Raw genomic sequence first — 14,889 nt, forward strand, 5'->3', positions numbered from 1 at the left:
TAAAATATGAAACCTTTCAGATAGTATTTTCTTTTTTTTTTTTTAGCAATTTTTGTGTTTTCAAGATGGGTACCTGTGTTAGAATACTTTTTTGACAGATTGTACGTAGATGAAGTACGTATATGTACTAGAAGAGTACACTATAGATGTACCTATAGATGTACCTATAGATGTAGTATCTTCTAGTACACTATAGATGTACCTATAGATGTAGTATCTTCTAGTACACTATAGATGAATCTTTTCATATAGGCACAGAAACATTCCAGTCCCTGTAACAGAAGAGTACTCATTACTGTCTGGTGTTCTGTGTTAGATTTTGGATTTGAATTGATCAGATTTGAAATAAATTGAAAGATAGCTTTCTGCGCAACGAAACTAGGTAAAATGTGGACTTTCGACTACTGTGGATTTCATAAATGAAATGGCATTGGTGTTTAATAGTTGGTGTAATGTATTATGTGAAACGAAAAGGAATAGAGAGAAAAACTAGAAATTATATTTGGCTAAAGATATATTTTAATACTAAAATCGCTGAACTTCGTTTCTCTGATATAGGGAATTTACAGGATTTTTTTATGTTTTTAGGGATAAAGAAGTAAGTATAGCCGTCTGCTAATCTGCTAAAAAACTAGTCTCTGATTTCTTTCTCCCTTAATATTGTATTAAAACCCCTTTGTATTAAAACAGAAACCTAGAGAATTTCACAATCATAGAAAATAAATTAAAAATAGTGTTTTCTTAATTGTGTTGGCAGCAGTTGCTCAGCAGTTGTCCTTCAAATTTTCTGTAAAATGCAGGCCGGCTTGTGGACAAAAATCTTACCCAAATGCAAGGTTTGCAAACATTTTGATTGCTGCTTAAATTTATTTCAATATATATTCTATATCCAGCTGCACTTTAATTCATAAGATTAGCTATATTTTGCCGTAAAATGTAGCAGTAATAAAGTTGCTTCACTAGCCAGATTTCAGATGATTTTTGTAGAAGTGTTGTTATTGACGCAAATTTGTACCCCGAAAACCTGTGTAAAACATTTGCATTTCTGATTCTTATACTTTTCCAGCTCTGTAAAGTGTGTGATAATGGAAGACTTTAAATTATATGAACACATTTGTTGTTCACATAAATATGAAATGAATCATTATCTTTTAGGTTTTCTAATATTATTTTTCATTCTGTACCTAATTTATGTCTTAACGAGGTGTTCTGACTGAATCTAAATTGTTTCAGATATGTCTTTATAGTGCCAGTCATTAAGTGTGTAGTACAGAGTCAAGAAACATAGCATTCTGTGTTGTCATGTTCATTTATGTGACATGGTTTCTGCTATCCATATTTTACTTACGTTATCATTACAATGTTGTGTTTAAAATTATGTATCATATGCATGTATTATTGCTTTATCGTAGCTTTGTATTTTTCATTTTCTGTATCAAAGTTTCATGTTTTATCAGCTAAGAATTTGTGTGGTTTTTTTTTAAATAAATATTACCAGAAAATTCTAGTTGTGCATGTTATAGCTGAATTTTTATAAAGATATCAATTTCAGATTTAATTTTAAAACTAGGTATTTTAAACTGTGGAACTCTAAACAGTGGTTGGGTGGAAGAGTATAGGTTGTCACTCTAGATATATGAATCTAAGGCCATAATTTGTAAATTGATATAGGTATAAAGTTTGTGTAAATGAAAAATGAAAGATTAACTTTCAAAGAAAATTCTAAATATTCACTTTACTTCTAAATTTGAAAACTGCAGAAATAATCTTTAATTCCGAAGCAGAATATAAAGTATTTTATACTTTTCCACATCCTGGTTGATAAGCCATGAAAGAGTATTGGTGAGGCAATGTACTTTGTCTCCAAAAAATACTTATGTGGTAACTCGCAATGCTGCCAAAATATTTATGTGGCAATCCAGGTCTGCATATAACACGTCCTCAGGTTGCTCTCTGCTTCAGACATTTTCACCAGTGGGACTACAGATTATAACCTCTTCTATGAGCATTTTAGCATGGCCATGGACCATCTGTTGCAGTTTTTGTCATCTTCAGTGAAGTCTTGCACACTTGCACTGTAATGTTTCACACATTTTGGAGACGTTAGGATTTTTTTTAAAGCAGGAGATAAGAAAAATTAGCAATGCCCTTGCCGAGACTTAACCGCAGACCCCTCGAATACGCTTCAAGTGTGCTGAACACTACACCACGAAGGCAGGAGAAATACCTTATACACTCCCCTTTTTAAAGGGTGACTGGGGATTAGGAGACCCAATAGTCAAATCCTGGTGGTGAAGAATCATCATCCACCACCTTTTTTAGTTCAGGCATTAGTGTAGAGACATTAGGATTTTTTTTAAGCAGGAGATGTTAAAAATGAGGAATACACTCGCCGGGACTCGAACCACGGACTTCTTGAATACACGTCGAGCGTGTGACCACTACACCACGAAGGCAGGAGAAATACCTTTTAATTTAAAGGCACCAAGCACCTCTTTTTTCCTTCTCATTTTACCATTTTTGTGCAATTCTGGGATGTTTTTTTAAGTGAAAATAGGTCCACGTGTACATGGATGGTACGTGTATGTGCAATTCTTAAAAATGCGTCAAGCAGTTTGCGATTCTGCACTTTCTCCCAATGTCGCACCTAATCTTCATCATGATTAAGCATTTTTGTTCCATAAAAGTTCTAGTCTAAGCTTAATTCGGCTAGCAGATTGTTGGAAAAAATGTTGAGAAAGAAAAAAAAAAAAAAAAAGCCTTTACTTCGTGAAAACAAAATGGCGTCCAAAAAAAAAATAACTAGCAGGTTGCTGTAGCAGAGTTGGTCGCCAAATTTTCACCAAAAAATCGTAAAGTTACCATAAACCAAAGATTAACCCATGCTTCAGTTGATAGCTTAGACAGAATATGTTATTGCCACTAAACATTCCTTAAATATCTCTTATTTGTATTTGTGTAATATATGCATAGTGTCTTTGATATTTGTGTAATACAGTCAAAAGTCGTTAATTCGGACACCCATAATCCGGACCTCAAAGCTAAAAACTTTCTGTGCATGCGCCACGTTGACACATGCGCATAGGTGTTTACGCGTGTGCGTAAGACCTTTATGCGCATATGCGTGTGCGCAAGTGCAGAATACGTTTTTGCGTGCGCGTTTAACGTATAACGGACAGTATAAGCTAAAATTATACAATTATCTATTTCAGTTAATGTTGATGCTTGCGTTATTGCTTAATCTTCGAATTGGATGCAGCTTATTATTTTTTGCAGACTGTAAGAGCAATTTTATAAAAGTAAACTTGAACTTTCGATTATGTCAATTTCCGATTCTGGAGCTCCCAAAGGATCTACAAAATGAAAGTATGTCTCGATGTCCGTCAAACAAAAAGTGGAATTGCTGCAAAAAATGGATAAAGACATGAAGAAGGTGACAGAGAGGTTAGTGAAAACGAAAAAATTTCGATTGACAAGTTAGTCGGTATTCTTGGCACAGCAATTACGGGACTTGAACAGCGGAGCTTTTTGACTGAACAAGAAATTATGTCTGTTTACAGAATTAAAGAGAAAGTATTATCACATAAAACGAAACAACTTACATTGAAAGAAATGTTTAATAAAGTAAACAAATAAATATTAAGCTTCTTTTTTTGTAAATTTTGATACCCTTTAGATCATAATTGTTCTTTTATTTCCTAAAATACGGTTTCATATTTTTAATTTTAGAATTTGCATGCCATCTTACGAGATTTAAACTGATGATCGATAATCCGGAATCGCCGAAGTCCCGACGAGCCCGGATTAACGACTTTTGACTGTATATGTATTATGCTTTAAAAAATCTTACCGTGTTTATTCACGTAATAGATGCCCTCGTGTAATAGTTGCAACCCTGTTTTGAAGCAAAAAGAATTGTCAGAAGTGTACTATGTTGTGCAGTAGATTTCCCCGCATAATAATGGCACCTAGACTTTCAAAATGAAAAATTGGCAAAAAACAATGTAATTAAGATTTGTTTTAATTCATAAAATGTTTTTGCTCTGATTATATAACTATAGGATTAGAGTAGATTGAAGGGTGCCCCTTATGTGATTGCGAAGTTGTTGTTTCATTTATGATAACCTGAGTAGTTGCATGTTATGGAAACTACTATGACGTAATCGATTGCATGTTGCCGTAAATTTTGAATGACTGGAAGAAGATTTGTAAGGGCTTGTACTGTATGTTCGTTAGGAAGTACATTGCTTGTTTTGTGGTTTAGAAGGTAGAATGGCTGATTGTTGTAAGATTAATTTGAATTTCTGTGCAATTCAGAATGAAAGAGGGGAAAATTCATTAAATGACTATTGTGTAAATGAAGGATTAATTAATAGTCATTATAAGTGTCCTGTTTGTAGGAAGGAAATGTGTATGGTTGAACGTCAGAGGATATTTTTGACTCTTATTTTTGCGAATTTATGTGGTGACGCCGATATACACATTCTAGTTCAGATAATTTTAGTAAGTTTTTGAATGCTGTTAAGGAATTTTGTGTGCCATATTTCGAAGGATTCGGAAATTTCTAAATAATGTATGTGGATATTCGCTTTGTGTAGTGCTTAGATGCATAAGATGAATTTCCTTTTTATGTTATTTTATTGTTTGATTTAAAATATAGTTTATTGAGATTATGTATTTTTTGTTTGGCTCTGCTGTAGAATTGTGTGCTGCTTTGACTTAAGTGAAAATAGATCAATGTATACATGGACAAAGTCAAGGGAGTACTCAATGCCAAATTTGCGCAATTCTCTGTTTTTTTTAAGTGAAAATAGGGTGATGTATACATGGATAAAGTCAAGAGAGTGTGCAATGCCAAGTTTGTACAATTCTCTAATTTTACGTGAAAGTAGATTTTTGATGACTACAAAAGCCATTTGCAAGATAACTTGAATTGTTTATATCTTTATTATAGTGATATGTACGTATATGAGATTTTGGTATGCCAGCAGGTGTTTGAGCAGATGTATCTAGATATATGTTTAAATTGGAATATGAATAAAAGTAAAAGGCTTGCTCTGCCATCACTAGTTGGCGTAAGAAAGAAAGAGCAAGCTCGCTTGTTCAATGCAAGTGGTGGTTAACTCATTAGATGCATCTTTGTAATATTTTGTGCGCACTCTCTGATACTCTTCATGTGTTTGGCAGTTATATCATCATCATTATTATTATTAAGGTATATTTATAATTCATATAAATAATAATATGGTCAAAAGTCTTTAATCCGGACTTCCATAATCCGGAATGATCTATAATCCGGACCTCAAAGCTAATAACTTTCTGCGCATAATACGTTTACGCGTGCGCGTTTAATGTATAACGGACGGTATAAGCTAAGCTAAAATTATCTATTTCAGTTAATGTTGCAGATTGCGTTGTTCCTTAATCTTCTAAATGGATCTGGCTTATTATTTTTTGCAGGCTGTTAGAACAGTTTTATAAAAGTAAGCTTGAACTTTCGATTATGTCAAAAAGAATTTCCGATTCTGGAGCTGCCAAAGGATCTACAAAGCAAAAGCATGTTTCGATGTCCATCAAACAAAAAGTGGAATTGCTGCAAAAAATGGATAAAGGCATATGCTTTCTTTCTCTAATCATTCCGAAATCTGTTTATCAATTTCACGCTGCTGTGTGGGGAGGGGGGGGGTCGCGGCTCGTAATGAACTGGAAGTTGATCTGTCAGCACTATCCTTATCTTCAGGGCAGATGTTTTTATTTTATTCGGGTTATAATTCTTTACTAAATGCAGTATTTCATCTCGATGTACTCCGTCTTTGATATGATTTAAATCAAATTCCTCGTCATTATAAATATCACATATATACATTAAATAGTTTTCTGGTTGAAATTTTCTAATTTCGACTATGCGTAATGTATGCTTTACACAGGCGCGCGTTGAAAGAAATGTTTAATAAAGTAAACAAATAAATATTAAGCTTTTTTTTTGTAAATTTTGATACCCTTTAGATAATAATTGTTCTTTATTTCATAAATTATGGTTTCATATTTTTAATTTTATAATTTCCGCATGCCATCTTATCAGATTTAAACTGATGATCTATAATCCGGAATCGCCGAAGTTCCCAAGAGTCTGGATTAAAGACTTTCGACTGTATATCTTTATTTATAATTATTCTCATGTCAATTATAATTAAGTTACTTATAACAATGGGTTCTAAGAAAGTGAGTAAAGTAAAGGAACTAATGATGTCCCTAAAATTAAAGCATGAAATCGCTGATAAACATAGGCAAGGTGTCCATGTAGTCAATCAATCCATCTAGAATTATGAGCATACAATGTTTATGATGCTGAAGCAGAAAGAGGCAGTTACAACTTTAACAGTGTATCCTTATAAAAGTATCCTTTGTAAAATAACAGTGAAGCTTTTTTGGTTGATCTTTACATTATGGTAACTTGGCGTTTTTTTGGCGACCAACTCTCCTACAGCAACCCTCTATTTTTTTTTCCCGCCGCCATTTTGTCTTCACGAAGTAAAGACATGTTTCTTTTCTTTTTATCTACTGAACACTTCTTCCAGTAATCTACTAGCCGAATTACACTTATGCTAGAAATTTTATCTAACAAAACTGCTTAATCATGACAAATATTCACTGCAAAATTGGGAAAAAGTGCACAATACCATACTCCTTACGCGTTTTTCAAAATAACACATACACATAAACCATGTACACGCCGACTTATTTTTACTTAAAAAAACATCCCAGAATTGCACAAAAATGGCATTGCGCACACTCTTCACTATATCCATGTACACTCCTTTTTTCTCATAAATTAGAAAAATTTCACGAAAATACATGACAATTTTCTCAATCTTTAAACCTGGTAAAAAGAACATATATGAAATTACCTGATCGAGAAAAAGTATTTACCCTTTCCAAATATGAACATTTTCACATATAAAATAAATAAAATATCCAAAAACTTTTACCTCTAAATCATCTATTACATTATACACGTCACCAACGAATTCATACCGCAAGCATTACAAATACTTAGTATCATATATTTAAATTATTTCCATGCACGTTTACTTCAACTTAAACGTGTACCAAATTCCTACAAACATAAAATTCACAAAATAACTATCATTTAATTAAAATATCACTAAACCATGTACACGTCGACTTATTTTTACTTAAAAAAACATCCCAGAATTGCACAAAAATGGCATTGCGCACACTCTTCACTATATCCATGTACACTGCTTTTTTCTCATAAATTAGAAAAATTTCACGAAAATACATGACAATTTTCTCAATCTTTAAACCCGGTAAAAAGAACATATATGAAATTACCTGATTGCGAAAAAGTAATGAACATTTCCACATATAAAATAAATAAAATATCCAAAAACTTTTACCTCTAAATCATCTATTACATTATACACGTCACCAATGAATTCATACCGCAACCATTACAAATACTTATTGTCAGATATTTAAATTATTTCCATGCACGTTTACTTCAACTAAAACGTATACCAAATTCCTACAAACATAAAATTCACAAAATAACTATCATTTAATTAAAACATAATTAAATTCAAAAACACTACTTAAAATATAAATGAGCACATACATTAAATTAATACATACATAAATACCCATTTCGAATTCACTTTAGTTACGGCCATGGGATCCAAAAATTCACGAACACTGTTTCACACAACACAGAATAAAGCCAAATACAAAATTTCCAGATTTTTTCCCGATTTCCCCCCTTTTCCGATTAAAGAACCGTAATTCGTCCATTAATATCACATGACATATCCCATGATCTCTCATTTCCCTCGCACAAAATAATGCGTAATCGGAACTGAGTACTGCTCACATTATTACCAAAGTGCCAGGTAGTAACCTTTATCGCCTCCAAAATTTCGCGAAACTACCAGTTACCATATTGTAAAGATCAACCGCCTTTTTCTCATTTTACTTTTTTTCCAACAGTTCTGTGGTTCTTCACTCAGTGAACAAATCTAGAACATCTTACTTCAAGACCACGTAGAAGATTCTGTTAGGATTTGAAGACTATCTATGTGCTTAAAATTTAAATTCTAGAACATTATACGTAAACTGGAAATTTAAAATTATTTTGTGTATTTCAGTTTTTTTATTCCAATATATTTCAGTTTTTTTATTGTGCAAATCTGTTTAAATAATTAACCATGCATTCCAAAAAATTTATCTTAAAAGAATTTACAACTTTCACAGGGTTCAAATGTACCGGCTAAATTTAAATATTTGACTACAGTTCACACAAGATCCTTTGCAAATGATTCAGGTAAGTAACTTAGAATTTTTGTGCTTGTGTACTAACGTAAATAGTTGTAACTTCAGACATGAATTGATAAGTGATGTGATTTGAAATCAGTGCATTCTTTGTAAACATTATTTATTTAAACAGTGAGTATAATATATTATCTCGCAAGCCCACCAGATGGGCAGGCTGTAGCCAAAGTAAGTAAGGTCTATGTGCACTTGAAATGAAAATGTATGAAAACATATCGATATGAATGAAATTTGTTCATTCTTTACATGCACAGTTCGTAAATAATATTTCAAGCAATTTCTTAAATAATATTTTGTTGCTAAACCCGGAAACAAAAACTTTTGACACATCGGGTATGACGTCATGACTAAAATTTAATGTCATATAACAATTTTTCTGTATATAAGTAAAAGAGTTAACATGGCAATAACATACCATGTCAGTTATCCTAATCTGAAACAAAAAAATTGCCAGCAGCAGCATTTTATTTAAAATTATGACATTAACGAACAATTTTCGACATTCATTTATAGGATTTATCAGTTTCAGTAAAATTCTTCTTAAATCTTTCTATTGTTAGCATAAAGCAGAAGTTTCTAAATCATTTGCCGAAAGAACTAGGGGAAGAAATTTGTGCATGTTTTAAAAGCAAAAATAATGCATGGGCTTTTCTTATTATGTCATAATTTCCACATTTTAACTTTTTGGACGCTTCAGAAAAATGCTGCCACATTAGCATATGTTTTAGAAATTCATGATTTTGACTTGATACTACTATATTATTTACACCATTTTTTAAGACATTTTCTGTTATAAAAAATTATAGTACTATGGACATGAGCAAAGTGATAGAAAAAGAGTTTAAAATATTTTAAATAAGTATTTATTCCTTGTTTTAAATGCTGGTCCTGTCTGGTATTGTTACACATGTATTTAAATAACTGTTATTGTATATTTAATGCAATTATCATAATTTTATCAAATCAACATTTGAATGAAATAAAACAAATACACGTTTTAGTTCAAATGATTTTTTTTTAATATGATGTAAAATTATTTCAAATGAATGGTTTCTTTTTAGGAGAATTTGATTTAGTTGTTATTGGCTCTGGACCTGGCGGTTATGTTGCTGCTATAAAAGCGTCACAATTAGGATTAAAAGTATGTTGTTATGAAATTTGTTATATTTATAAAGATATTAGGTTATTTAGAAGCAGGAGACATGAAAAATGAGCAATGCCTTCGCCGGGACTCGAACCATGGACCTCTTGAATATGTACTGATTTTGCTGACCACTACATCATGAAGGCAAGCTAAGAAGGCGGGAGAAATACTGGTACTTTTCCGTTTCACCGGCACAAATCTTGCCAAGCAGACTTAATTCGTGACAACATACAATATACACATAAAAAATTTTAACAAATGTTAGTTCTAAGAATTTTTTATTTTGAAGGCATAAACATTTTAATATGGTTTAAAATTTTGTAAAAAGCCAATAAATAAACACAATAAATATGTAAAAAGACATTAATTTAAGAATTTACTATGCTATCCTGATTCAACATCCTGATTCGCTGGTTCATATCACGTGGCCCCAAGTGATCTCATCTCACGTAAACTAAGTTACAAAAATCTAATTCTCTCAGTAATCTTATCTACATTAATTTAAATCACAAATTAAATCTTATGGAATACAAGTTTAAATGCAAGAATTATTTTAATTCGTACAAATAGCTTACTCAGAAATTATGTAAAAGCGCAGTGCTTTACTTCGCTAGTGCATTCTCGTTAGAATTGATCAATTTAACCCTTGATTTTGCCTTTTCTATATTTTCGCCTTCGGGTGAATGGAGTGATTGCACCCTAATTGACTTAATTATCGCGAATTGTCTTAGGGGATAAAATTTAATTATCTTTGTAAAAATTCTATGTAATTGTATGCCAGTATTGAAAGAAACAATCAATCTGGTAAGAAATGGCTGCGACTTGTTTTGAAAATGTGGGGTAAAAGGTTACCAGCAAAGATATTCCGTTTGGCATCAGTTGTACCATTATTGGCGACTTTATTGTTTGCGCCGGCAAAACAGAAAAGTACCGAAATACCTTATATATTAATATAAAATATTTTCCACTAAGTATTCTTTTAATTAAAAAATTATTGTCTATTTATAGAAGATATTAACAGCTAGTATTTTTAGATGTTCCGGATTTTAAGCTGTTCACGATGGGCACCTCTGTTACCGATGCATTCTCTTGGGACGGTGCGTTAACAGGATGCGTTGTCTTGTGGGACGGGCAGTTCGCGCTGCTGACTAACTTTGGAAAAACATTCGTATAAATTAAATTTGTCATCCAATTGTTAACATTATGAGAAGAACATTTGGTAGTTGTCAAAATTAATTTTAAAGCTTTATTATTATATTTTCCTTAAAAATTTTATAAAATACTCATTCTAGAATAATAATTTTGATAATATGTATGTATGTGAATAATAATAGAGGACATCCCTGATGCGTATGTGCGCCCGTATGCCGGGGCAATAGGTGATGCTTTCCTGTTACAGGACGACAATGCAAGACCACACAGGGCTCGCCTCGTATATGATTATCTTCAACAGGAAACAATTATGCGCATGGAGTGGCCAGCTCGATCCCCGGACTTTAATCCTATTGAGCACGTTTGGGATGCTTTAGGGAGACGTTTAGCTGCTCTCAGTCCACCCCCTTAGATCCTTGCCGCGCTTGCAACTGCTTTGCAAGAGCAATGGCTCTCGCTTCCTATGGAACTGATAGACCACATAATTGAAAGCATCACACGTCGCTGAATGTGCTATATTGCTTCTAGAGGCGATTATATTCCATGTTGAAGGTACTTTTACTATAGCAAACTGACATCTTCGATGTGTTCATTTTATACATGTGCTAATTTCTATACTACCATAATTGTCTTTTTATGTTATTTGATACCTTACTATGTGTTGTATATTGTGGGTAAGTTTCATTAAATTCTACATGTAACTTTTTCATTAATCGTGATTTTTGTGATTTTTCCTTAATTTATGATAACCAGTATAATTACCGAATAATAATGAGTCGTAACGGAAATACCAAATTATTGACATAAAAAAAGTTTTAAAAAATAAGTTAAAATAATAAAGATAGAAGTTTTTCTCTCTCTAATCTGCATCGAGGTAAAAAAGCAGACGATTCACTCAACTCTTTGTTCAAGTTCACGTTGTTGTATTCTCTGAGCTTTGTTATTTGTGAGATTGTGTAGTGCTGCCTTTCTTTTTATCTGGATATTTTGTGGATCAATTAAGAATATTTTAAATCTCAGCCCTTTTTAATACAATGACAGATAAGAAACGCACTTATGATTTTACTGCTTTTAACGTTGAAAAAACGTAAACACATGTCATTGACGGTAACGCAAAAAGTGCAAATTCTGCAAAAGATAGAGGCAGATGGTACTCCTCGATTTATAGCAGATTGATATGGAATTGCGACATGATTGTGTGTGATATATGAAAAAATAAAGAAAAGCTGTTAAATTTTATAGCAATAGTGATTTTAACACCGGAATCCAAAACCGGAAATCTTTGTGTGAGGCGAAATCGGCAAACCTCGATGCTGTGTATATAATCAATTTATATATGTAATAATAATATAATGCATATAATAAATTATTGCAATAATGTATATAATAATTTAATTAAATGTATCTAATACGCCTTATTTGTTTTGCACTTATCGTCCGAATATTATGCTTTATCTTTCCTGTCCTGAAATCTGCAAAATCCTAAAACATCATTTTTACTGACCATGCCTCTCGCTTAAAACATTACTTAGAATGGTTTAGAGAAATAAATTGTTTCATTTTCACATTTTCTTTTCCTCATTGCTAACGAGACAAAAAAATAGAGATAAAATAATTAAAAAATGTGTAGACAAGTTACTTTACTCTCGAAAATAACGTAAACGCATTGTCCATATTGTGTTGCCAAATGACTAAGTAAAAAGTTGTTGCAAAACCAGCCCTCAAAATTAGCATCAGCACTTGCTCAAAAGTGAGCTGAGAGATAATGGCCTTAAGAGAATGTTTAAAAACATGATGTCGAACATATGAGTTTAAGTGGAAAAAGTATCACTAGTCATAAAATTCTTAAACCCCATACATTTTTGCAATCCCAGACTGCATTAAAAAGCAAGATTGTCCACACTAATCCTGGATGTTCCTAGTCTGTGTATGGTAAGCCTGTATACGGGATGACACTGCCCAGTTTTGAAGGAGCCAGATTTTGTCTCGCCATGATTTTAATCACTTAAAAGCATCCAAGTCTTTCCTGGGATTCAAACCAAAGCTCAGCTATAAGGGAGCCAGCAAAGCTAAACCATGCTACTAATCAGAGCAGCATAATGTATTTATGTAAAATACATAAGGCATCTGATGAATATATGATGAAGTATATATGTTTCATTGTAAATTATCTATGTAGCATTTTATTTGTTTCTGTACACATGGAAGTAAAGAGTTGAGGCATTTTATTCATGGCTTCATTTTCTTAAGAAATAACAGAGCTATGAAAATTACCTTTCCTGTATTTTATGTAATATGTTCAGTTGAAAGAATGATAGAACATTAAAATTCATGGCTGTCCATCAAAGACACATGATCTTGGAGAGTGTTAATATTTTGACATATAATTTTTAAGGAAAGCTAGAATTTAACACATAAGGTTTTTGCAATTTGTGTTCAGTTGTTGCAAATAAAATTTTCTGAATTTCATTATGTAACTCCATGGTGCAATGAGCGCCACCTAGTGGCCGCCGGAAGAAACACCAGCCAAAAAAAGACTATAGCCTTCAGTCGGTGTACTAGAATCACATACTAAGCATGGTATTCCCCGAGATTTACTTTGTAACTTAAATGTGTAATTATAATGCCCTTAAGTGTAATGATTGATCTTAATTGTATTTGTTAATTAAAGCTAATTAAAAATGCCAGATGAGTCTTTTGTTTATGGTAGTTTAGTTATAATTGAAGTTTTATATGTCCAAAAAATTGTCATGGCTTTTAGATATGTGTAAATGAGAACAATGCCAAATGCAGTTTTTTTTGTTGGCTAATGAATTTCTATCTTTACTATTATATTTACTATTTTTATTTACTATTAGATTAATTATGTATGTATGTAATTTTAGACTGCATGTGTTGAGAAGAATAATACTTTGGGTGGAACATGTTTAAATGTTGGATGCATTCCATCAAAAGCTCTGCTTCACAATTCTCATCTATATCACATGGCTCTGCATGATCTGCAAAATCGTGGTATAAATTGTAAGTATAATAATGTAATTCTACTAGAATTTTAGTAGCTGTTTCCAGCTGATGGCATAATTTAAAAATATGTAAATTTTTAATTCTTTAATTGAAGAATAAATATATGTAATAATTTGCTAAATTTTTTATTCCAATGTCTTCTGAAATTTAGTGTAGTTTACTTTCTGTCCCAACTTTAGAAGGATAATCAGCAGGCTTTAATAATATAGCTCAGCTGATTATTAAAAATTTAAATGAAAATGCAATTCCTGTGGCTAATTGCTTAGCACTTAGTACCAATAATGCACCGCTAATGTTAGGCTTGAAAGTGATGTTACAGGCATCTTAAAAAAGGAAAATACAAATTTGCAAATTGTAAGGTGCGTCTGTTGCATCTTAAATTTAGCAGCTGAAGAAGGGGCAGCTTCTTTATCAATAAATGTGGATGAACACATTGTTGATATTTATTCTTGTCTTGAAAGGCATTTTAAAATGGAAGGAAAAATTGAAACAATTCCAACAGCTGCGTAGTACTAAATAATTAAAGTAAGAAAAATTTTGAAACTTGTGTGTACATGCTGCCTGTGTTTAAAGAAATGTTTACCTAGAATCCTAACAAATGGAATCCAAATCTGCCAAGTATGTATGTCATTACATACTATATAAATTTAAAATCAACGATGAAATAATTTAAATGCTAATATTGCAGATGTGTCTGCTCTAGCAAATGCCTTTTTTTTCTGATATAAGATTTTTTTTAAAAAAAAAGTAGATTTCCAGTTTTACTTCATGTAGTCATGAAAGACAATGATATTGATGTTGGAACTGATACTGCTGTCACAGTTTTGCAGTTTACAATTAGAAGCTTGAATAAAGTTGTAAAACCTTGGTAGTATTTGATACCCACTGGAGTTTAATTGGAAAACTGAAAGGCGCTGGTGAAATTTGAAAGTATAGTGAACTCTCTAGAATAATGTTGAACATCCTTGCAATTCTGCTTAGTAATACAGAGTGCAAGAAGATTTTCAGTGTTGATACGAAAACAAAGACAAAATTTAGATGTAATATTAGTAACTAGCAGCTTTTCTGCCAGCCTTCGTCTGGCTTTTAAATGTACCGGAAAAATGGCTGAAGGGAACACCGTTAAATTTAAAAACTGCATAGAATTTTACTCTGCAGAACAACTTCATAAAAAAAGTTATTACGTATAACAAAATTACAATGAAATAAGCAATATCTCT

At 32.1% G+C, this 14,889-nt stretch overlaps 1 protein-coding gene across 1 annotated transcript in view; it reads left to right on the top strand.

Annotated features, from left to right (window-relative positions):
• Positions 1 to 765: 765 nt before the first annotated feature.
• Positions 766 to 14,889, top strand: part of LOC118197087 (dihydrolipoyl dehydrogenase, mitochondrial) — a 56,684-nt gene continuing 42,560 nt past the window's right edge. Inside the window, exons 1-4 of the mRNA XM_035368563.2 lie at positions 766 to 836; positions 8,272 to 8,341; positions 9,411 to 9,490; positions 13,531 to 13,666. Coding sequence (XP_035224454.1) covers positions 795 to 836; positions 8,272 to 8,341; positions 9,411 to 9,490; positions 13,531 to 13,666 — 328 coding nt within the window. The 5' untranslated portion in view covers positions 766 to 794. The remainder of the gene's footprint in view (positions 837 to 8,271; positions 8,342 to 9,410; positions 9,491 to 13,530; positions 13,667 to 14,889) is intronic.

Source organism: Stegodyphus dumicola, chromosome 10, assembly GCF_044657685.1.
Source record: "Stegodyphus dumicola isolate Sdum_Otavi_A_Nest chromosome 10, ASM4465768v1".
Lineage (NCBI taxonomy): Eukaryota > Metazoa > Arthropoda > Arachnida > Araneae > Eresidae > Stegodyphus > Stegodyphus dumicola.